The following is a 26,178-nucleotide window of genomic DNA, read 5'->3' on the forward strand; positions in this document are numbered from 1 at the left end:
CTAGATAGAGTTTTGTGAAAAATACCCTAGAAGATATATGGGTCCAAAGGATCGATCTTGTTTTGACGTGAGAAGGATTGATTGAAAGGGCCAAGCACTTGAAATAAAATTAAAATTTGGCTTGAATTGGCAAATTACTCAAACTGATCCAGTTCAAATCGATTCGATTCTAAGTTGGACTTGAACGCAACTCCTTCCGGTTCCTAGTTAAGGTAGGTGTCTGATCTGAGAGTTTAGGGTCCGTTTGATTGCAAAGATAGAATTGAATTGAAATGAAAACGAATTATAGGGAATTGAATTGTCTAAAAATTATTTTTCTGGGAGTTGTAAATTATTGTATTTGATTAGTATAATTTTTCACGTGAAAAATGTTAAAATAAAAGTGTTTTTGGCTGTTCATTTGACTTTGTTTTACATGAAAATTGTCAATTAAAGAGATAGATTTTATTAGTATTGGGAAAGAAATTTGTTTTCATTGCAAAAATAAAAAAATTCAAGAAAATCATATATCTTTTGGTACTCGTTTGTCTTTGTTTTACATGAAAATTGTCAATTAAAGAAAAATATTTTTTTTACAACAATTCTTAAAATTTGTTTCCATTGCCAACAAAAAAAATTAAAAAAAAAATATCGCTACAGTGGCCTGGAATTCGAATTCTCACCAATGTGGTGAGAATCCGAATTCCATGAAAACGTGAAAAATTGCTAGTTCCCAAGAAAAACAAGAAAACGAATTCCGTGGAAAAAAAGTCTATCAAACAGCCAAAAAGATTTCCATGGAAAACTTGATAAATCAAACAGGGCCTTAATGAATTTTCATATAGTGGTAATTACATAAAACCAGAATTCTCAAGATTCAATTTCAAAAATCAGAGATAAAACTTATTTAAACAAAAATTAGATATTAATAATACAACCAAAATTCATCACAAACCTAATCTCAAACCCATTTCATTTTCTCTCTACAATTGTCAAACCATTTTCTCTCCACCTGTGGTTCTATTCCTTTCATTCACTCTTTGTACAATCTTGACGGCGGCGGTGAACCCATCTCCGTTGTGAGTGGTGAACCCATCGCCGCCGAATGGCGATTGAGTTCACTGCGCACAACGGCGATTAGGTCGTCAATGGGCGCAACGTTCAGATTTTGTCATTGATGGGTGCGGTGCTCAAACCTCGTCGTTGCATGGCATTTTCCTGTGATGGCGGCGGAGATGGATTTGTAGTTTGTGGTGTTTTTTCTGTGATGTGTTTGTGGTGGTGGTGACGGTCACATGTTATCGGTGCGCAAGGTATGTGTGATCTGGGGCCACTATCCGACAGTGAGGGTGGTGCCGAAGTTTGGTGTGTGGTGGTGTTGTGGTTATTGTGGTGGTGATGTTGCATTGATGTGGTGTGTGGTGGTGGTTACCGATGACGATGGTCATTCATAGGTGGGACGGGATGGGATTTGTGACCAATAAATTGGTTGATTGTGACGAATAAATTATACGTGATTTAAAAAATGTAATTGTGACCAATTAATTTAATAATTTGTGATCGATAAATGAGTTGTGACCAATAAACGTTTTGATTTTGTGATTGGTGAATAAATTGTGACCTACAAAATTGTTGATTTGTGATTGAAAAATAGTTTGTGATCAATTAATTTGATAATTTGCAATGAATCAATGAGTTGTAACCAATAAAAATTTTGATTTTGTAATATATAAATGAATTCTGGCCTATAAACTTTTTGATTTATGACCGACAAATAATTTGTGACTTATGGAATTTTCGATTTGTGACTTAGTTATAATTTGTAACCAATTAATTTGATAAGTTGTGACCAAATAATATAAATTTGTGACCTTGATATGTTTAACTAATAAAATATTTTTTTAATCAATTATTTCATAAGTAAATTTTAATAATATCTGAATTTTGAAATTTTAAACCTCCATATCTTAGTTTTGGAATAGGCTATAGATAAACTCTTAGAAATGAACCCTTTCATATATTTTATGAACTTGAATGGATAACAGAGTTATATTTTATAGATAAAATAAAGTAACTATTTAGCTCCTGTTTGTCATCCATTTTCTTACATTCTTTTCCATTATAGTACTCATTTTTAACAACACATTCTTCATTAAAACAATATTACACGTAAATAAATTTTTTTTCCTTTTTAATCACACATTTCAACATTAATTACTATTCCATAATACATTCTTCCAAAATAATGGGTGACAAACACACCCTTAGTATATCTCTCATCCAACTTTGTAATTAGAAAATAAAATTTATGACCTCATTGTTTATCATAGAAAATCCACAACTCTATCATTAAAAATTGCTAATTTAATCAATCTACAAAATCAAGCAAATAAATATCAACAAATGAAAAATCAGTTCCATTAAAAAAAAAAAATTGTACAAAATTATAATTTATCCAATCAAGCAGATTTGTTTAAATTTCAAAATAAATATTTCATTATATTATCGAGAATTATGCATTAAATATTTTATGATAAAAATAGTGTTTAGTTGATCAATAAGTTTCAAAAGCAAAATGAAATGAACTGCTTCTTTTTGCCAGTGGGCTTTGGGGTGCCTGGGACAAACGGAATAGAATTGTGTACTGTGAAATGGAATGGACAATGATCTAAGAGCATCTCCAACGATGGTGAGTAGCAGAGATTTAGATTTTTAAATCTATAGAAAACATTTTCTAATAGATAGATGTAACGGAGATGCAAATTACATTTTTTTCCTGAAAATGTAAAAAACATTAAATTTATATATATATATATATATATTTTTACACCCACGATAAAAAGTGAATTTAAATATTTTCAGTGAAACAAAATTTATATTTAGATATATAAAGATGTAAATGAGGATACAAAAGTGATTTTAAAGATACGAATTTACACCCAATTTCATATCACCATCGAAGATGCTCTAAGTACAGAGCTGCAATTGGACTCGGCAAATTTGATGTAATGTAGCTTTAGTCACTTGATGTCCGAAGAAGAGGAACGGTGGGAGGTTGATGAGACCATCGAGGGGAGGGGACTTGAAATGGAACATAGATGTGCAATCAGGACGGGGGATGGACTCATTAGGATGGGATTGTAATAAGGGATCATGCAGGCAGAGTGGCGAGGCAAAGTGTGATGGGATTTTAGAGTTACCATGAACAATCTTGTAGGAAATGAATGTGATTAAAATTCTTTGATGGTCCACGATTGGCTCATCTTTCTGTCAGATTGATACCATGAGCAATCTAGAACTTAATGTGCCAAGCATAGTTTTTCTAGTGATTCGTTTTTCGTTCTTAGCTGTCCAGAATAAAAATTCAATTCCAAATTTCAATAGCAAATTGAATTCTTTATTTTCTTTTTTCTCCACTTTTCAAAGTGAGAATTGAAAATGTATATTTTATTTCTATTTATCTTTATATTTTTATTTTCTTACATAATTGAATTGAATTTGTTTTACTTTATTTTGTTGAGGCCCATTAACTGAGGCCATGGATCCGAGGCGCCTTCGCTGTCACCCTCTTCAAATGATTTGCTCATTCCCAAATATCTTTTTCGAATGATTGATATGATGTCTATTATATAATTTGAGTGTCAAGTCTTGTCAAATAAAGTGACAGTTCTGCCACTTAATAAACATAAAGTGAGCCAACAAGTCAAAGGTGATGTTTAGGATTAGATGTATGGATTGTGGAGATGAGGTTACGTGTACTTTCATCTAAGGGCCACAATTCACCTTGCACTACTATAAATATTTCCCCACGTCCCCATTGTAAGGCCAATGCAATTTCACTTACAAAACTCAATACCAGAATAAATACAAAACATTTCATCTCATTTTTACTCTTACGAATACAATTAAGTTTGCATAAAGTTCATCAATCATGATTGGTAATTATTATACAATCGTTTTATAAATGTATCGTCGGATTTTGAATGTTATTGTCCCGCGCCTTTGAGTTAATCCCACAGCCCTTTTTCAGACCATTCTAGACCCTGTGTGAGCCTTAGCGTGTTGGACTTTTGCTTACGTGTGCGCGGGTGTATTTGACATCTGTTGTCCACGCGATCCTAAACGAAAACGAGGTCAAACATTTATCAAAGGCACAAATAACTTGATCTTATGCTTGAAATTCATTAAAATTTGAGGGTCATGCTAAATTTCTAGAGAACTTGACATTTTCGTAGGTTCGAAATTCTCTAAAATTTATTAAAATGCTTCCAATGAAATCCTTAATAATTTATAAGTTATTGAGATATCTTAATACAATTTATTGATAAAATAAATTAGAATTAAATTGAAAGTACTTTAAATTTATAAAAAATTTCAAAATTCATTAATTTATTTTAGTCCAAAAAATGAAAATTGTGACCGTTGAAGAGCAAATTACAGTCATCATATTTGAATACATCTCTCTTAAATAGATCCCACATTTGAAAAAAAAGGGTAAAATTTTTTGTACTTTCTTCCTTGAAAAAGTGCCCCAGGTGCCAAATTTTGAATTGAAGTCAAATAGTAGCGACTTCTGTCAACTAAAAAATTATTTTAGTAAACTTGTTAATAATATATTTTATTTAAATAAAATATGTGGCCGCCATGTCCTTTTTGTTGGCGGGACCATGACATCTTGTAGCTTGCGTTGGATAACGCAATTGCAATTTTTCTAGATAAACCTTTGATCGTTAATTTTTGTGGTATAACAGAGTTTGCTTGCGATGGGGCTGCTACGGTGCGTTCAATCACCTACAGTAAGCAGCATTCCTCGAACTGGGTTGATCGAAAAACCATTTCTATGTGGGCACACTGCCGTCAAGTTTATCAATAATAAGAGAATTTGCCCAGATGCGAGAAAGCTTAAATTTATTGATTTTAGGGCCCAAGCATCAGGTAGCGTATTCCTACAATGCTGTTTATTTTCGTTCTTTTTTTGTGCTATAATGGAGCCTTTCGTACTTGGATTTAATCTCTTTGAAGTGTTTGGCCGTGCTCAAAAGCCACTTTTTCGGCGGCACTTATTGACATGCAGTCTAGAAAAGCTAAAAATATGTGAAAACATGAAGAGGAATAGTGCATTGTACTTAAAATTTCGTTTACTAGATATAGCATATTCGAGAATCAATTTCACGATTCGACACGCAGTTTGATTTCTCAAGCTCCTCGAGGCCATTTAATTTCGGACTTGAATCTTGAAAGAAGTTTGCCTAATTAGTTGGTTCGTATACAATTTCCATGTCATGATTCATTCTTCATGATAACTGTGCACAGGCCCGGCCATGAGATTTTTGGGTTCCCTGTGTAAATGCATGTTTAGTACACAATATTGGATATGACTGAACAATGTAAAGAATCCAGCCCTCCCGCAAAACATGTCATATGAGAAAATGTGTTTATGACTAGTGAATGAAGACTGTCTTCATAATGAAAGGGAACAAGTTGCTTCCCTTTGTAGTTCTTTCTGTGTTTTGAAATATTAAATACGGCTTGAAATATGGACTTTGATGTTCTTCCACAAGGCACAGTGAAATCCAGCTTGGAGGCACCCAATGCAACTCCAATTGATGCTAGTCTAAAGGACAGCAATCTTGTTTTTGTCGCTGGTGCGACTGGTAGAGTTGGCTCACGAGTTGTAAGGTCATAAATTTTGACTTCACTACTTGTATATAAAGCTTATGGACTATGAACTTTTGATCTGTAATCGCTAACAGTCTTATTTTTCTGCAGGGAGCTTTTGAAATTAGGATTTAAAGTTCGAGCAGGTGTTCGGAATATTCAGAGAGCTGAATCTCTCGTGCAAGTATGAGCTCTATTTAGTGGAACAGTTAACATAACATAAGAATAGTATTTTGGACCCCTTATTCACTGGAAACTTCTTTTTGTCTTAACAGAGCGTTAAAAGCATGAAGCTTGAGGATGTCGCAGGAGAAATTCAACGTATGATAAACGAGCTTTAAGAATTTATTTTATATATGAGATTTTGATTGTTCATAGACATGAGAATGACTGTTCTTTTACCTTCCTACGCTTGCACTTTTGTTTGTCTGTTGATTTCATGTCACATAATTCCTTTGGTCTTTAGCCCAGCTATAGATAAGCTTGAACTCGTGGAATGCGATCTGGAGAAACAAAATCAAATTAGTCCTGCATTGGGCAATGCATCGATTGTTCTATGCTGTATTGGTGCCAGCGAGAAGGAGGTTTTTGATATAACTGGACCCTATCGGATTGACTACCAGGCAACGAAAAATCTGATTGATGCAGGTAAGAAAAATTTTGGGTTCAGGTATGCAGATGCTATTGGCTTAAAAAGAATAGCAGGGTTGATCTATATTCTTCCATCGATGAAACTTGTGTAACTTATATCAGTGAAAATGCTGCAACGATAACTGCTGTCTTCCATGCAGCGGCTTCTGCAAAAGTTGACCACTTCATTTTGCTGACATCTCTGGGAACAAACAAATTTGGATTTCCCGCTGCTATATTGAAGTAAGCAATTATTTTTTCCTATTCAACTGGAAAAGTTTCTGAACTTTAGCAAAAGTTATTGAGCTACCAACTAGAGATTTGCTCATAGATACAGAGCATTTGGTTTTTAATTTATTCCCCTCCATCTAATTCTGTGGCCAAAGTTTGTTTTGGGGAGTCCTTTGTTGGAAAAGGAAAGCAGAAGAAGCCCTACTTGCCAGTGGTCTCCCTTACACAGTGAGTTCAGTTGGACAACGGTATATGCTATTGGAAGATAAGAAGTGTCACATTCTTGATGCATATGTGCTACTATTGCAGATAGTGAGACCTGGAGGAATGGAGCGACCTACTGATTCGTACAAGGAAACTCACAATATTGCTTTGTCACAAGAGGATACTTTATTTGGTGGCCAAGTATCGAATCTGCAGGTTTATTTTTTTTTGTCTACATATGAATTAGGAAGTCTCGCCCACAAGATTGTTATACTCTGATAATAAAATGCAGCCTTTTCTGTTCTTAAAAATAAACAAAACAGGCTTCACTTTTGTTCTGGATGAAACTATTTTTCATTGGTTAATATCAGGTAGCCGAGTTAATGGCTTTCATGGCCAAAAACCGTAGCCTTTCGTACTGTAAAGTTGTGGAAGTAATTGCAGAAACTACAGCACCACTGACTTCCATGGGAGAGCTCCTCAAAAATATACCTTCCCAACGTGAAGAAATTTACCCAATCAAGGTAATGTCTGATGGCATACACTTCTGTGGATCATGTGCATTAATTCATGGAAATATTAACCTATTGTACTAATTGGGTTGCTGGTGTAATTAAAATGCGACACTCGTACATTTTGAATTCACAAGGCCTTTTCTATATTGATAAGAAATTCAGCTAATAAAATATGCTCTCAACTTTAATCATTTGATAAAGATTTTTATGAGGAATTGTTTTTAGGAATCAGATGATGCAGATGGACCCCAGCCTGAAGTTCCCGATAATATCACCTCTGGGATCCCAAGCACTTCTGCAGAGGAAAAACCTAAAGAATTGAAGGCAACCTCAACAACACCACTTTCTCCATATATTGCGTGAGTCCTATTGATGTTTATTGCATTATAAGTGCTTCCTGACAAGACTAACCCCAATTTATCCCCGTCTTCTTGTAGGTATGAAGATTTGAAACCCCCGACTTCTCCGACTCCCACTCCAAGTATTGGTGCAAGTGCCTCCAAATCAAGTAATGCAGAGGCTACTCCTGCAGCATCTAATGTCACCTCTTCATCAATTGAGGTCAAATCTTCAGAAACTTCAAGTACCACCTTAGAAAATGGACCTCTTTTGGTTGACGTGAAGAAAACAAATCACTCGTCACCATACACAAAGTAAGATACTGGTCAAGATTGATGATATTTGTCGTTCTCTAAACTTGAATTCTTTGATCATGTCCAATGTATTCTTTTAAAGTAGGAATTTATGCCATCCACAAAATCATCAAAAATCTTTTTTTTGATCGGTAAATATAAAATTATATAGATCAAAACTCATGTACAAGTACATCGGGCATACTCGGACTTACAAAATCCCTACTAAATCATAACATGTACTAATGACACGATCTAACGAACCAAAGCTAAAGACTCTGTTGTAGTGTGACCTAAATTCTTGGGGTTTTAGGAGTAGTAGTTGGGTTGATCTTGGAGAGATCAAGTTATGGAATAGGTGCAAAATACGCCGTATTTTCACTAGCTCTTCACTGGCTGGACGCTCGAGCGAAACCGTCAAAATTGGAGCTAGAGAGCCGTCGCCCGCTTTTCGCCCCCTGTCGCTCGAGCAGCGTCGAGCGACTGGATTTCCTGACTTTTCGTCTTTTAACGCGTTTTGGACTCCTATTGGTAATAGGTTTTTTGGGCATCTCTATAAATACAAAACGTCGTCCATTGTATTGAAGAGAGAATTTTCACGAGTTTTGAGGAAAAAAAACCTTGAAAAATAAATCTACAACGTCTTGTGAGCTTAGATTCAATTGAGAATATTGAGTCTTAATATTGTAAACACATTCCTATTGATTATAGTGAATTTTTTTCTCCTCTGCCCGTAGTTTTTTCCTGAATTGGGTTTCCACGTAAATCTCCGTGTTATTTACTTTTCTGCTTTATTTCATTATTATCATATCTTGTGAACTGTATTCATAAAGACTCAAAATAGATTAAAACATTATGACACAATATAAACATAATTTTGTATACATGTATTTTGATCCTTCTCACAATATTATTGGAGTATGGCTAAGATCTTCAAATATCTGTCTATTTCTTGCCATGCAAATGTTGTGGACGATGCTAGCTAGTGCGATTTTCTTGGCTTTACTTTGCCAAGAAATACCTTGAGCCTCCTTTTTAATAAACTTTAATGAGCTTGCTAACGTAGACATTGAGCATGTAATACCCATCCACTTTCAGAACCCCATAAAGACGCACTGAACGGACAAGTGAAAAACAAGTGTTGGCTGGTTTCCTCCATCTACCCACAAAAGATACAATTCCAGTCAGTCTCTAGGTGCTGTAATTTATCCTTGGTAAGTAGCTTTAATTGGGCACTCAACCAAAGGATAAAAGAGTGTTTTGGCGTGATGAATCCCTTCCAAACATCCGCTGCCCAGGTTTTCATAGATCCCTTTGGCCAAAAATAATCATAACATTGTGGAATTTTAAGGGTGTCCCCACTCTTCCATTTCACCATTGTTGGATGGTAGCCTACTTGCTGCCCTCTTTTCTGATGAGCAGGTCTTGAATGGTCAGTAGTTTCTTAAGCAATAGAGAGTCATCTCTTTCCGGCGTTCACCCCTAAATTGAAGCCCCTCGTAAGTACACATGAGTGACCCAACGGACCTAAAAATTGTCTTTCTTATCATGTATGTTCCAAAGAGATTTTGCAAGCAATGCATCATTCCAACTCTTGATGTCTTGAAATCCCAAGCCTCCTTCACTTTTGGAATTCCAAAGAAAATTCCTACAAAGCCGTATAATTCTCATTGTAACTGCAGCCTGAATTGGAGATATAGATAACCAAAAACATTCCCCTCCTTGTAAGACGGCTCTCACCAATTTGGCCCTCTCGTCGTAAGTATGTGTCCATGTGTTAATGCATGCCATAATCTTATCTAAAAGGGTGTAAAATGATTAACTTTCAATTTTTCGATCGTGGGTTGTACCCCCAAATATCTGAACGGCATGGTCCCCTTAGGTATGCCCACAACATCCCGTATTACCTCCAAATCTGCCCCATGAATTCCTGCTGTATATAGATTGAATTTATTTATATTAACTATTAATCCCTAGCATTTATTGAACTTAGACAAGCAATGCATCAATATGTGCACTGAAATAACTTCACCCCTCGAGAATAGCATCAAATCATCCGCAAAAGTCAAGTGTGGGATATTCAAGAGCCCACACTTTGGAGATAATTGATTCACCGTTGCTAGTAGCTCTTTTCAATGATCTTGACATGTATTCAAGGTAAATCATGAATAAAAATGGCGATAAGGGATCACTGATAGACCCTCAATCCACACAACATACCAAAGGCAGCAAAGATCAAAGGGAATGGGCACAATTGCAAAACCAATTGCATAATTATAGCACCAATTGCAGGACCAATTGCATAATTGTAGCACCAACTGCAGTATAAATAAGGGTTATAATCACGTTACCAGCATCCAGAAATTGGGAGATTCCTTGGGAGAGTGTGGGCCTCTCGAATGTCCATTAATCTTGTTATTTTTTCCCTCTTTTTTGAATAAAGAATTTGCTTCCATGATCGTAGGTTCGTTCCTCTTGTAATAATTGTTTGGTGGTTAAATTCTCATAATAAAACTCCTGTTCTGTTTTGGATCTATCATTCGTATCAGAGCCGTTACAATCAGGATGGTGAATTTATCGGATCGTCTGGGGGAATTGGAAGTGGTTCACCAAAAATTGCAAGGCTGGATGGAAGAGATGCAAAATGGGTTCGATAGGATGCAAGTGGAAATGCAAAGGGTGCGAAATATTGAGAAAAATATGGAAATGATTCTGGAGCAGTTCACCTTCATAAGAACAAAATGGAAAGAAGGGTAGAGAGAGAGAGAGCAAAGGGGAAGAATGAGGGAAGGAATTGGAGTATGACCTGCTTTTGAAAGGTTCCTCAGGCGTAGAAACAAGTTGTCGCGTCGTCGTTGGAGGGCCGGGAGACCACTGGAGACCGGAACTTAAAGGGAGAAGACTAGAGATGCTTGTTTTTCTGTGACAAAATCCAGATGACAGGATCTTCAAAGTCGAACGGTATTTCAGGGTGAATCAATCGATAGAAGGGGAGAAATTGGAGTCGGCGGCACTAAGTTTTGAAGGGGACGCACTCGCCTAGTACCAATGGGAGCAGAAAAGAAAGGGGATAAAAAATTGGGAGACGCTGAAGTTCTTGCTACGAGCGAGGTTCAGGTCGATGCTGGAAGGTAACACGGAGGGGCGCTTCTTTGCTCTCCGACAAGAAGGGTCAATCATGGAGTATCGGGTTGCCTTTAAGACATTAGCAGCGCCAATCGGGGAGATCTCAGAGGCCATATTGGAGGGCCATTTCATCAATGGGCTATCTCCAAAAATTAAGGCCAAGATTCGTGTGTTGAAGCCCAGGGGGTTGAAGCAAATCATGGAGCTGCCCAACGCATTGAAGAAAAGAATCAGGCCATGCAGGCCCATTTTGGTAGTTCTGGCCCAGTGCAAAATAAAGTAAATACCAACCGAAATTGACAAAATCCCCCTTACCGACATACGACCTTCAATGCACCAGCCACCAACCGACGTCCTTCAATGTTAATTGAAAATTGAAACATTGCTCCGTTGGCGCAGCCTCTTTTGATTTTAAAAAGCTTAGTGAGGTCGAATTTAAGAATAAGCGAAAGAAGGGACTTTTCTTCCGCTGTGACGAGAAATACTCTATTGGGCATAAGTTCAAATCCGAAGAACTGCAAGTGTTGCTGGTTCATGATGAGGAGACAGAAGGATTGGGAAGTGAAGAGAGGTGCGAGGAATCGGATGAATGTGGCCGGGCAGTTACCGGTGAAGTGGTTTAGTTATCAATGAACTCGGTGGTAGGGCTCACCCACCTCAAACCATGAAAGTGAAAGGGGCAATTTTTGGTCAAGAGGTAGTTGTGCTAATTGATTGCAGGACTAGTCACAATTTTATTTTTGCTGAGATAGTACAGAAGTTGGGATTGCCAAGAACTGATACAATTGGATATGGGGTAATCATGGGAACGGGTATGGCAGTGCAAGGAGCAGGGGTGTGCAAGAGAGTGCAATTATCCCTCCAAAACATTGAGATAGTGGAAGATTCTCTTCCCTTGGATTTGGGGAGCTCCGATGTGATTCTAGGGATGAAGTGGCTATCATCCTTGGGACCAACCAAGGTTGACTGGAAAACTCTAACGATGAAGTTCCAGGTTGGGGATACTACCATGACTTTGCAAGGGGGTCCAAGCGTGAGTAAAACGTTAGTCACCTTGAAGACCATGATGAAAGCTTTCAAGGAAGGAGGTGAGGGTGTGCTTCTTGAATTAGGCAGCATGGGGGTCGAGCTTGGACAGGCACAGAGTGAGCCACCAACAAAAATTATAGAGGTGTTGAGTGAATTTTGGGAGGTTTTTGAAGAGCCTGAAGGGCTGCCGCCGCAACGAGACAAGGATCATGCCATCCACTTGCAACCAAGAACAACCCCTATAAGTGTGAGGCCATATTGTTACCCCCATGTTCAGAAAAATGAGATTGAGAAATTGGTCAAAGAAATGCTAGCAACCTGGATTATCAGGCCAAGTACTAGTCCTTTCTCAAGTCCAGTTTTATTAGTGGAGAAAAGAGATAGAGGGTGGAGCTTTTGTGTAGATTATAGAGCCATAAACAAGGTAACGATTCCGGATAAGTTTCCCATTCCGATGATCGACGAATTGTTGGATGAGCTACATGGGGCGACAATCTTCTCTAAACTCGATCTAAACGCTAGTTATCATCAAATTCGGGTCAAACTAGAGGATATCCCAAAAATTGCGTTCAGGACCTACGAAGGGCATTATGAGTTCTTGGTAATGCCATTCGGATTGACGAATGCACCAACCACATTTCAGTCACTCATGAATGAAGTATTTAAAGAACAGTTGAGACGATTTGTTCTCGTGTTTCTTGATGATATTTTGGTATTCAATCGAAGTTTGGAGGATCATGTGGAGCATCTGAGGAGTCTTGCAACTGCTAAGACAACATCGACAAGAAATGTAACTTCGATCAACCAGAAGTAGAATACTTGGGGCATTACATTTCACACTGGGGTGTGGCCGTAGACAAGTCAAAGATTCAAGCCACGGTAGACTGGCCTAGTCCCCGCTCATTGCGAGAGTTGAGGGGATTTTTGGGGCTCACAGGGTATTATCGCTGTTTTGTGAATGATTATGGTAAATTAGCATGGCCATTAACAAAAAGGTTATGCAAAGATAATTTTTTTTGGGATGAAGAAACAGAGCAAGCATTCAGAACATTGAAAACAGCCATGACATCTATTCCAGTCCTCGTCCTTCCGGACTTCAACCGCCCCTTTATAGTGGAGATAGACGCTTTGAATTTTGGCGTGGGAGCTTTGTTAATGCAGGACCATCATCCTATTACATACTATAGCTGTGCGCTTAACCTAAAAGGGAAGGCAAAGTCAACTTATGAAAGAGAATTGATGGCGATTGTGTTTGCTGTGCAAAACGGAAACACTACTTGCTTGGTCACAAATTCTATGTGCGAACGGATCAGAAAAGCTTAAAATTCTTATTGCACAATGAGAAGTGAATCCAGAGTATCAGAAATGGTTACTTAAGTTAATGGGTTATCAATTTGAGGTTCAATATCGACTGGGAAGTGAAAACAAGGCTGCTGATGCCCTTTCCCGCATCAACTATTCCACCAAGTTAATGGCAATATCAGCTTCTACAGTAGTACAACTAGACATTCTTGCGGAAGAAGTTCATGCAAACTCACAATTACAAACTATCATTCAAGAACTCAGGCAGAGTCTTTCTAGTAGACCAGATTTTGCAGTGGTAAATGGCCAGCTACTATTTAAGGGGTGTCTATTTCTACCCAAAGGGTCATCACTGGTTTCGTTAATGTTACAAGAAGGGCACGACAGCAAGATTGGAAGACGCTCCGGCTATCGGAACGCATCTCCGAAAATGTCTATTGGGAAGGGATGAGAGCTGATATTCAATGTTATGTGAGCCAATGTGCAGTTTCTCAACAAATTAAGTATATCGCACTATCATCGGGGGGATTACTGCTGTCGCTACCAATTCCTAATCAGGTTTGGGAAGACATTGCCATGGATTTCATCGAAGGGCTTCCGAAATCAGGCAACATGGACACAATCTCGGTAGTAGTGGACAGATTAAGCAAATATGGGCATTTCATAGGACTTAAACACCCTTTTACGGCGGCAAGTATGACTGGGATTTTTATTAAAGAGGTGGTGCATTTACATGGAGTACCTCGCTCTATAGTGTCGGATAGAGGCAAGATTTTTGTAACCTATTTTTGGGAAGAATTATTTCATTTGCAAGGTACAAAACTCAATCGTAGTACAGCTTACCATCCCCAATCTGATGGACAGTCAGAAGTACTAAATCGCACCCTAGAAACATATCTCCGCTGCTTTACTTCATCACGACCCAAATCTTGGTTCAGTTGGTTAACTTAGGCCGAGTTATGGCATAACACTTCCTTCCACACGGCAAGTAAGACTACTCCCTTCTAGGTTTTATATGGGTGCAAACCTCCTGCTCTGCTAAGGTTTGAAAAAGGATCCACAATAGTTTCAACAAAAGAACAACAACTCCTTGAAAGTGATCGGGTTGTAGAGAAATTGAAAGCACAATTACTACAAGCCCAGACGAAGATGAAGAGCTCAGTTGACCGCAAGAGAAGGAATGTTCAGTTCAATGTTGGAGATCTTGTGTATTTGAAGATTAGACCATATCGTCGCAAATCCTGAGCTGCGCGACCTAACGAAAAGTTAGCACCAAAATTTTATGGTCCATTTGCGGTGGGTCAAAGGATTGGCAAGGTTGCTTATAAGCTAATTCTTCCTCCGACATGTGACATTCATCCCGTATTTCATGTATCCCAGCTACGCAAGGCAGAAGGAGCAGTGTAGGCCGTGAAAGAAGTACCCAGCCAATTAAGTGAGGAGTTGGAGATGTTGGTTGAACCAGAGACATTACTTGGGGTGCGACTTGGCTTAGGTAGCAATATTCGAGACTTGGATGTTTTAATACAATGGAAGGGACTACCACCACTTGAAGCTACTTGGGAGTCTTACGACATGATTAAGCAACAGTTCCCTTCCTTTCACCTTGAGGACAAGGTGAAACTTATAGGGGGAGGTAATGATAGACCCTCATGTTACCATATATAATTTGTGATTGATTATTTTCTATAATTATCTCTTTGTAATATTTAGGGATTGTATAGCATATATATCATAGTTTCCTTGTAAAGCGAGGGACTGACCAGTATATACATTGAGTAGAAGATAGAACGGGAGTAGCGAGTTTTTCCAAAAATCATATCAATTCTCTCTCGATTTCTGAGTTAATCTAACACCTCAATCCACACAACATACCGAATGCACAAGCAAGGATCAAGGGGAATCGGCACAATTGCAAGACCAATTGCATAATTACAGTACCAATTGCAGTATAAATAAAGGGAATAATCACGTTACCAGCATACAGAAATTGGGAGAGTCCTTGGGAGATTGTGGGCCTCTCGAATGCCCATTAATCTTGTTATTATTATTATTATTTTTTTGAATAAAGTTTTCGCTTCCCTGATCGCAGGTTCGTTCCTCTTGTAATCATTGCTTAAATTCTCATAATAAAACTCTTATTCTATTTTGGATATATCAATCACCTTGCCTTAAACCCCTTTTACCTTTGATGAAACCATTTAAGCTTCCATTAAGAGCAATAGAGTAAGAGGTGTAGAAATACATACCATCACCCCCAAATGAAAATGAATCTCGCTGGAAAACCCAGTCCTTCCAAAACTGATTTAATAAAGCTCCAATCGATGGAATCATAAGCCTTTGTTAGATCAATCTTAAGAAGACATCTAGGTGATGTTCTCTTCCTGTTGTATTGCCTCAACAATTCCTGTGCAAGGTGAACATTTTCTATCAAACTCCTTCCCTTCACAAATTTGGATTCTGACTGATCAGTTATGGAAACAAGGATTGGTGTCAATCTGTTAGACAAAATTTTAGCGATGACCTTATATACAACATTACAGCTTGAAATGGGTCTAAATTCACCAACTGTGGAAGTGTGGCTGCCTTTAGGGATCAAGGCGATAATGTTGTGATTTATCGGTTTAAGGAGTGTACAGTACTGGAAAAAATTTGCAATAGCTTCCATAAAATCACCTCCTACCGTGTCCCAAGCCTTTTTAAAGAAGCATGAGGTATATCCGTCGGATCCCGGCGATTTGTGTAGAGATATCCATATCAAGAGCGTTAGCTGGGTTCAAAGAGAGTAGCGGCCCCTCCCCAAATGTGATAGGATCAATAGGTTCACAAGTGAAATTCGTGCCCAACAATCTGTGATAAAAACCAACAAATTCACTAGCCACTTCTTCTTGTGAATTCGTGAGGCTTCCATCTTCCTTCTTAAATGTCGCAATGAAATTCCGTTTCGCATTCCTCCTCACCATTGAGTGAAAAAATTTTGTGCACTTATCACTTTTCTTCAGATAATCACATTTTGCTCATTGATAGCAGAACTTCTTTCCGCTTCACAAATATCCATCCTTTCCTTCCGTAACCTCGCAACATTTCTTTGCAAATCCATTTTGTATATATAATTTGTGATTGATTATTTTCTATAATTATCTCTTTGTAATATTTAGGGATTGTATAGCATATATATCATAGTTTCCTTGTAAAGCGAGGGACTGACCAGTATATACATTGAGTAGAAGATAGAACGGGAGTAGCGAGTTTTTCCAAAAATCATATCAATTCTCTCTCGATTTCTGAGTTAATCTAACATGGTATCAGAGCCAAATTCCTGATTTTTGGCGTTGATTTTCCTTCGGCGACTCTATCTGGGTTCTGTTCGGCGTTCTGGTCGCCGATTCTGGGTGCGAAGCTCTGTCCTTTTCTGCCGGGTTCTGATTCCGGCGATTTCGTTCCTTGATCTGCTAGGCTCTGACTCCGGCGACGCTGTTCGACCCTCCCGTTTTGGTCGGATTTGTGGGTGTTTCTTCTGGATTAGTCGTGGCCGGTGAACGTGAAGTTCTAGCCTTCTCTTCCCGATCGACGGTCTCTGTTGTGGGTCTCCTCTTCCGACGAGGGCTGTTGGTACAGTTTACTGTCTTGGTTCCTCTGCTTTAGTGTGTCGACCTTGGTGGTACAGTTTATTGTCGGTTTTTTTTTAACGTGGGAGTCTGTGATTTGTTGACTTTAATAATCTTTCTTCCTGCAAGACTATCTTATTTGTTGCATAAATCGTATAGTGAGTATTTATTTCATTATGGATAAATTGGATTCGTTTCATGTTCGGTTTACTGGAAAGAATTATTCTGCTTGGGAGTTTCAATTTCAATTATTTGTCAAAGGGAAGGAGTTATGGGGTCATATTGATGGAAGTGATCCCGCCCCTACAGATATAGATGCTTTATTTAAGTGGGAAATAAAGGATGCTCGGGTCATGACATGGATACTTAGTTCAGTTGAGCCTCATCTTGTACTCAATCTGAGACCTTATAAAACAGCAGCTGACATGTGGAAGTACTTGTGCAAGATTTACAAACAGGACAATACGGCTCGGCGTTTCCAATTGGAATATGAGATGGCTAATTTTACCCAGGGAAGTCTCTCGATTGAGGATTATTTTTCGGGTTTTCAAAATCTTTGGACTGATTACTCAGATATTGTTTATGCTAATGTTCCCGCTGAAGCTCTTTCTGCTGTTCAAAAAGTGCATGAAACAAGTAAGAGAGACCAATTTTTAATGAAGTTGCGTTCAGATTTTGAGATTACACGTTCCAATCTGATGAATCGTCATCCTGTGCCATCTCTGGATGTTTGTTTGAGTGAACTTCTCCGTGAGGAACAACGTATCTTAACTCAAGCATCTTTGGAACAACAGACTATTGTTGGTACTCCGATTCCTGTGGCTTATGCAGCTCAAAGGAGGAATAGGCGTGGTGACATGCGTACTATTCAATGCTTTAATTGTAAAGCTCTTGGTCACATTGCGCGGAATTGTCCTAAGAAACCTTGTCATTATTGCAAGAAACAGGGTCATCTTTTCTCAGCTTGTCCCATTCGTCCTGAAAAGAAACACGGCACAGCATTTCATGCCTCCACAGGTGCCTCGAGCTCTGCTACATTGCCTACTGCCTCGCAAGCTGTTCCTAGTCCAAATCCGAACACACTCACTCCTGAAATGGTACAACAGATGATTCTTTCTGCTTTTTCTGCTTTTGGCCTCTCAGGTAATCACACCGCTTCTTCTAAGCCATGGTTTTTTGACTCTGGTGCTTCTAACCATATGTCTAATACTATTGATCTCCTTTCCAATGTCAAAAAATATGATGGCCATATGAAAATTAATACCGCCGATGGCAATTCTCTGCCTATAAGTGCTGTGGGTGATCTTTCCCCCTCCTTACCTGATGTTTTTGTATCTCCTGCCCTTTCTACGAACCTTATCTCTGTCGGTCAATTGGTTGATAATAATTATAATGTCAATTTCTCTCGCTCTGGTTGTGTTGTGCAGGATCCAGTGTCCGGGAAGATGATCGCGAAGGGGCCTAAAGTGGGACGGCTATTCCCTTTACATATTTCTCCTTCCCCAGTCATCCCCCGTTTTCCTTTACTTTCCTTAGCATGTAGTACTAATACTACTAGAAATAAAATGTGGCATAAACGTTTAGGCCACCCAAACTCGGATGTACTTCGTACTTTATTTAATTCTGGTTTATTGGGAAATAAAACAAGTTCTTTACTTAATCTTTCCTTTGATTGTACAACTTGCAAAATTGGCAAAAGTAAAATTCTGCCGTTTCCTTCTTATGCATCTCGTGCTTCACAATGTTTTGATATTATCCATAGTGATGTTTGGGGGATTGCCCCTGTTGTTTCTCATGCACACTACAAGTATTTTGTTACTTTCATTGATGACTTTAGTCGCTTCACTTGGGTTTATTTTTTAAGGGCTAAGTCTGAAGTCTTCTTATGCTTTAAGCGCTTTCTTGCTCTTCTTGAGAATCAGTTTTCTGCCAATCTCAAAATCCTACGATCCGACTCTGGGGGAGAGTATATGTCTAATGAGTTTCAGACTTTTCTCCAAAGCAAAGGAATCATCTCTCAACGTTCTTGTCCTTCGACGCCACAACAAAATGGCATTGCTGAACGAAAAAATCGCCACCTTCTGGAGGTGGTACGGACTCTTTTACTTGAATCATCTGTTCCTCCTCGTTTTTGGTGTGAAGCATTGTCTACTGCCGTTCATCTAATCAATCGTTTACCATCTCCTACTTTGAATCATTCTTCACCTTTCTTTAGGTTGTTCGGCCATCCTCCATCATATTTTAATCTTCGTACATTTGGTTGTGTTTGTTTTGTGCATCTCCCTGCTCATGAACGACATAAACTTGCTGCTCAGTCTGTTAAATGTGCTTTTCTTGGTTATGCTACCTCGCAAAAGGGTTATGTTTGTTATGATCCTCTTGCTCGACGTATTCGTGTTTCTAGAGATGTGGTTTTCTTTGAAAATCAATATTTCTTTCCATCTCATGTTGAACCCCCTTCTACACCTTTAACTCCTTTACCTAGTTTCTCTGATTCCCCTCCGGATATGGAAAGATTTAAACCTGGTTTTGTGTATGCTCGTCGTCGTCAACATGAGTCTGATCCCGCTCCCTCTGTGCCCCCTCGAGATCTCGACTCGGCGCCTGATCCTGCTACAGTTGTCACCGATCTTCGTCGATCTACTCGTCCTTCTCGACCTCCAGATCGGTATGGTTTCTCTCCTCCTATTTCCTTAGTAGCTACTTTATCATCTATTTCTATTCCCTCTTCCTACAAACAGGCTATGGAACATAAGTGTTGGCAGGATGCAATGCACGTAGAACTTCAGGCCCTTGAGGAGAATCACACTTGGGATATTGTTCCTTGTCCTCCTACAGTCAAACCTATTGGGAGTAAATGGGTTTTCTCAGTTAAACTTCGATCTGATGGTTCTTTGGATCGATACAAAGCTCGACTTGTAGCTCTGGGTAACAAACAGGAATATGGGGTTGACTATGAGGAAACATTTGCTCCGGTTGCCAAGATGACCACGGTTCGAACAATCTTAGCTATTGCTGCCTCACAGTCGTGGCAATTACATCAGATGGATGTGAAGAACGCCTTTCTTCATGGTGATCTTCAAGAGGAGATTTATATGAAGCTTCCTTCTGGTTTAACCGTTACCTCTCCTAATGATGTCTGTAAGCTCAGGCGGTCTTTGTATGGGCTCAAACAGGCCCCTCGGGCGTGGTTTGAAAAATTTCGGGGCACACTACTTACATTCGACTTTACTCAAAGTCAGTTTGATTCTTCTCTCTTCTTCCACAGGTCTGCAGCGGGTGTCGTTCTCCTTTTGGTGTATGTGGATGATATCATCATCACTGGTACTGACTGTGGTATGATTACTACACTTCAGACTATGTTGCATGCCACTTTCCATATGAAAGACCTGGGTCGACTCACTTACTTTTTAGGGCTGGAAGTTCATCATCGGGACAATGGCATTTTCTTAAACCAGCATAAGTATACTCAAGACCTTATCACTTTAGCTGGGTTGGAGGATACCTCTTCGGTTGATACTCCTATGGAGGTAAATGTGAAACTCAGGAAAGATGAAGGGGATCCCCTGGATGATCCTACTCTCTATCGTCGCTTGGTTGGGAGCCTTATCTATTTGACTACTACTCGACCGGATATCTCATATGCCGTCCATCAGGTTAGCCAGTTCATGTCTTCTCCTCGGCATCTTCATCTTGCTGCAGTTCGCCGCATTATTCGCTATCTTCGCGGTTCCCCTTCTCGTGGGTTGTTCTTTCCTACTGGATCATCTCTACAGCTTGTCGCTTACAGTGATGCTGATTGGGCTGGATGCCCAGATACGCGCCGTTCTACTACGGGTTGGACTATGTTTTTTGGTGATGCTTTAATCTCTTGGAAATGTAAGAAACAGGATCGTGTATCTAAGTCATCTACCGAGGCTGAGTACCGTGCAATGTCTATGGCTTGCTCAGAAATTATTTGGTTACGAGGTATTCTGGAGGAACTGGGTTTTCCTCAACTTAACTCTACTCCTCTTCATGCTGATAACACAAGTGCTATCCAAATTGCCAATAATCCTGTCTTTCATGAACGCACCAAACACATTGAGGTTGATTGTCATTTTATCCGTGATACATTGGAGGATCGGGTTATATCTCTTCCTTACATTTCCTCTGATCTTCAAGTGGCCGATATCTTCACCAAAGCGTTGACTCGACAACGGCATCAATTTTTTGTTGGCAAATTGTTGCTGGTTGACTTCCCCGCATCAATTTGAGGGGGGGTGTTACCATATATAATTTGTGATTGATTATTTTCTATAATTATCTCTTTGTAATATTTAGGGATTGTATAGCATATATATCATAGTTTCCTTGTAAAGCGAGGGACTGACCAGTATATACATTGAGTAGAAGATAGAACGGGAGTAGCGAGTTTTTCCAAAAATCATATCAATTCTCTCTCGATTTCTGAGTTAATCTAACACCTCAATCCACACAACATACCGAATGCACAAGCAAGGATCAAGGGGAATCGGCACAATTGCAAGACCAATTGCATAATTACAGTACCAATTGCAGTATAAATAAAGGGAATAATCACGTTACCAGCATACAGAAATTGGGAGAGTCCTTGGGAGATTGTGGGCCTCTCGAATGCCCATTAATCTTGTTATTATTATTATTATTTTTTTGAATAAAGTTTTCGCTTCCCTGATCGCAGGTTCGTTCCTCTTGTAATCATTGCTTAAATTCTCATAATAAAACTCTTATTCTATTTTGGATATATCAATCACCTTGCCTTAAACCCCTTTTACCTTTGATGAAACCATTTAAGCTTCCATTAAGAGCAATAGAGTAAGAGGTGTAGAAATACATACCATCACCCCCAAATGAAAATGAATCTCGCTGGAAAACCCAGTCCTTCCAAAACTGATTTAATAAAGCTCCAATCGATGGAATCATAAGCCTTTGTTAGATCAATCTTAAGAAGACATCTAGGTGATGTTCTCTTCCTGTTGTATTGCCTCAACAATTCCTGTGCAAGGTGAACATTTTCTATCAAACTCCTTCCCTTCACAAATGCGGATTCTGACTGATCAATTATGGAAACAAGGATTGGTGCCAATCTGTTAGACAAAATTTTAGCGATGACCTTATATACAACATTACAGCTTGAAATGGGTCTAAATTCACCAACTGTGGAAGTGTGGCTGCCTTTAGGGATCAAGGCGATAATGTTGTGATTTATCGGTTTAAGGAGTGTACAGTACTGGAAAAAATTTGCAATAGCTTCCATAAAATCACCTCCTACCGTGTCCCAAGCCTTTTTAAAGAAGCATGAGGTATATCCGTCGGATCCCGGCGATTTGTGTAGAGATATCCATATCAAGAGCGTTAGCTGGGTTCAAAGAGAGTAGCGGCCCCTCCCCAAATGTGATAGGATCAATAGGTTCACAAGTGAAATTCGTGCCCAACAATCTGTGATAAAAACCAACAAATTCACTAGCCACTTCTTCTTGTGAATTCGTGAGGCTTCCATCTTCCTTCTTAAATGTCGCAATGAAATTCCGTTTCGCATTCCTCCTCACCATTGAGTGAAAAAATTTTGTGCACTTATCACTTTTCTTCAGATAATCACATTTTGCTCATTGATAGCAGAACTTCTTTCCGCTTCACAAATATCCATCCTTTCCTTCCGTAACCTCGCAACATTTCTTTGCAAATCCAGTTTGTACAGCGGATCTTGCAGCTCCAATTGAGCTGCCTTAAGTTCCATTTTTAACCCGTCCACCCTGGCCGAAATGTGTCTAAATTCCCTTTGATTGAGTTGCTTCAGAATTCTCTTCAACCTTTGTAATTTCTTACAAAGAATAAACTGTTTTGTACCTTGAATCTGCTGGTTCCAATTTGTTGCAACCTGATTTTTAAAATCAGCATGATCTGCCCACATATTAAAGAATTTGAAATGTTTGCCTTTCGCCCCATCATGTTGGAAGAGAGACACAATAAAGGGTGGGTGATTCAAAAGGCACTCCACCAGTTGAAAATCCGCCGTGAAAACCCGCTTGTAACCATATTTCATTACCATATCACTATCAATCTTACTTCACACCGAAGTATGCTTCCTTGTGAATTTTCAGTCCATGTATAAAAACATCCAATGGACCTTAAATCCACAAAGTCTTTGATTTCATTCAGGGTCACTTCCGCTCCGTTACATTTTTCATCATATCTTAGGACATTGTTAAAATCTCCCAAGATCAACCAAGGACTCGTGCAAGCCGCACCGAAATCTAATATATACACTCCAAAGGGGTCTCCAAGTAACAATAGAATGAAATGCATAAACAAAGCTAACACAAGTTGATATGGATGTTACCTTGCAATTAACATAGCAATGCATCACTTGAGGATTTGTTTCCAAAACTTGAAGATCCACTTTTGAAGGATTCCGACCAAGATTCTGCCAGCCGAGTGCGAGAGAAAATTATCCACTTGCCTCCATCCACCAAATTTATTCCCATGATCCGGCCCATCTTTACTTGGTTGACTTTCGTCTCCAAAACTCCAAAAATATCAATATATCAATAAATTGCTGCTTTATGAGGTGATGTACCCCATTTTGTTTCAGGGTCACATTGAACCCCCTGATGTTCCAAAATGCGACCTTCATGATGATATTCGAAGGGTGTTTCCCTTCTTTATATCCTTCCTAATAGCTGCAATTGTTAAATCATCCAATTTGCCTTTAAGCTTCTCATTTGAAGCAACTTTCGTATTGACTTTGTTGATTGCGTTTGCCATTTTCTGTCTTTCGCTGTTCGTCCCAGTTTGGTTAATGTTTCGTTTCTGGTTTCTGCTGACTACCGTGAACTGATTTTCCACATTGTCCCCCTCATTCTGTAGCTGGCCTTCATCATTCTCCCCGCCCTCTGCATTTTTAGCTGTTTTAATGACAGCCGTGTTCTGCTGAATTACGGTAGTAGCGGCCTGGATATTGGCTGAGTTCTGCTGATTTTCAGCAATAATGGTCTGTGCTTTGTCATTGGTCATCGTAGTTTTCCTTTGCGCAGCTTCTTTGCTAGTCGCAGGCTGCGTGTTAACGTTGCATCCGGCTGTCAAATGTCCAGACATTTTACATGTAGCACAAAACTTCGGTATATGTTCGTAAACAACCTCTTGGTTCCGAGACTTCCTGGTTGGCAATTTCATATGGATTGTTTGCACTAGCTCCTTCGACACATCAACTTCCACCAAAACTCTTGCATATGAAAGTCTCTCTTTGGTTGATGTGAGTTTATAGGTCGAGATGGGCTTCCCCACTTTGGATGCAATCTTACCAAGACATTCGAGTTCCACAAATCCAAAGGCAACCCGGGTAACTTGATCCAAATCGGTAAGGTGCTAATTTCACTCTCATCAAATTCAAAACAATGTGGCATAGTTTTGAGCATAAGTCCCCTCCCAAAGACAAAGTAAATTCCGCCGTGTAGTACGCTAGCCCTTGATGCTTCATTTGCAAAAATAAGCCAGCCGCTAGAATGAACAATGTACCGATACTCCACCTTCCAAGTGTTTCATAACCGAAGTAAGGCTGCCTTAACTGGAAAACGGCCTGCAAAATAGCCCACCAGGCAGTATCCCCACAGAGACCCAGCCTTTATCTCCTTACACTGCATTAGTGTTCGCTTATTTAAGTTCCCATTTTTAGATTCAGAATCACTAATATACCCAATGATTTGATGCTTACATTTATGAAGACTTGAAACCATCTAGCTCTCCCACTCCAACACCGAGTAGTTCCAAAGAGAAACCTTCTAGTGCCCTGACTTTGGCAGATACGGCACCAGAGATTAGCAGGGGAAATGATGTTGCTAAGAGTAGAAGTACCTCTGATATTGCTTTGGATCTCTCACCATACCCTGTGTGAGTTCATGATGGATTTTTTTTTTTTAAAAGTTGACATATTAGTGTTGTCTCTACTCTGAAAAATATTATAGCGTGATATTTAGGGCTTCTTAACATTATATTTCTGATATGATTATTTAATTTGTTTAACAAGGCTGAAATATTTGATACGGACAACATTTTATTTGTCAGGTATGAGGACCTCAAGCCCCCTTCATCACCATCTCCTAATGTGCCAACAATATCAGTGAACAATGTATCTGAGGATCTTGCTGAGGACAACTCAGGGAATGTTAATGAACATACTGAATCAAAACCGAGACCCCTCTCACCTTATGTAATGTAAGTCCATTTCTCGTCACTGGTGTTTGTGGTACGTCTGATAAGGAGGATTAAATTGTACTAGACAACATTAAGAAATAAAAAGAAGTTATAATCTTGCCAATTTTATTGTCAAGTCCTATTTAGTATTATGCACCATACATGCTCGAGTTTTTAATTTTGCATGTATATCTAGGTGAAAATACCCACACATCTTGTTCCATATGAACTGATGGTTTTACTTCATCTCTGTTCTAATGTAGGTATGAGGACTTGAAGCCGCCAAGTTCGCCTATACCTTCAAAGCCTTGAACATGAATAAAGCTACTAGACAGCCAGATACGAAGCCCATTGAAGGAAGTATCCATAAGTGTAACTAAATCAGAGCGAATACACTTATGTTTCATAAAAAAACATAAAAAAATACATGAGATTTGAGCAATTCAAAAGGACGGATTTTTTTCCAAAGCATGAACATATTGCTTTTTGTCATTTTGGATGTGTAATTCTAGTAATTTTTGTTGATCTATGTAGATACCTTTCATATTGTGCCTGAAAGTCATAAACTTACATTCTGATCCTCTTTTAAATATATGCAATAAAATATAATAAATTTTGTTTCCATCCCGTTTTAAATTTTAGCCATGAAGGTTGGGGCCAATGTTTTGGAAAAAGTCTTATCATTTATTAGTACTGAATTTAGATAATTTTGGACAGGCCTTTAGATTCAAGATTTTCTGCATATATAGCAAAATCTAAATTTCTGTAATTATATTGAACTCCGCTATCTAGAGAAGCTTAGACTGTTGAATGAGAGAGAATTTGTTTATCAGAATTTTAGTTCTCAAAACATGTCCTCATGTGTAGACTTAAAAAATTTGGGTTGCCTAATGTGTGTACAAATTTTACAGGTGCGTGGCGACTAGACTTTAATAGATGATCTTTACTTGCTCCGATATTATTTTCAACTTATTTTTAAAGCTTAAGTCGTAAAGAGGTGTGTCTTCAACTTGATCTTACATTTCTATATTACTAAATGTTGGAAGAAAACGA

The 26,178-nt window shown here is 38.8% G+C and overlaps 1 protein-coding gene across 2 annotated transcripts; it reads left to right on the forward strand.

Annotated features, from left to right (window-relative positions):
* Positions 1 to 4,687: 4,687 nt before the first annotated feature.
* Positions 4,688 to 25,700, forward strand: LOC111381421 (protein TIC 62, chloroplastic). Of its 2 annotated transcripts, none has more exons than XM_023005203.1 (13): positions 4,688 to 4,914; positions 5,547 to 5,658; positions 5,749 to 5,821; positions 5,913 to 5,958; positions 6,109 to 6,285; positions 6,429 to 6,510; positions 6,654 to 6,726; positions 6,808 to 6,918; positions 7,074 to 7,226; positions 7,443 to 7,576; positions 7,655 to 7,870; positions 24,997 to 25,146; positions 25,389 to 25,700. In XM_023005203.1, the coding sequence occupies exons 1-13, from the start codon at positions 4,743 to 4,745 to the stop codon at positions 25,435 to 25,437; spliced, it is 1,548 nt and encodes a 515-aa protein (XP_022860971.1). In that variant the 5' UTR covers positions 4,688 to 4,742; the 3' UTR covers positions 25,438 to 25,700. The 2 variants fall into 2 exon arrangements, with proteins under 2 accessions (XP_022860971.1, XP_022860970.1); XM_023005202.1 differs by having other exon boundaries at positions 4,689 to 4,914; positions 5,541 to 5,658.
* The last annotated feature ends 478 nt before the right edge of the window (positions 25,701 to 26,178 follow it).

The sequence above is a fragment of the Olea europaea genome, unplaced genomic scaffold, assembly GCF_002742605.1.
Source record: "Olea europaea var. sylvestris unplaced genomic scaffold, O_europaea_v1 scaffold2303, whole genome shotgun sequence".
NCBI classification, from domain to species: Eukaryota; Viridiplantae; Streptophyta; class Magnoliopsida; order Lamiales; family Oleaceae; genus Olea; species Olea europaea.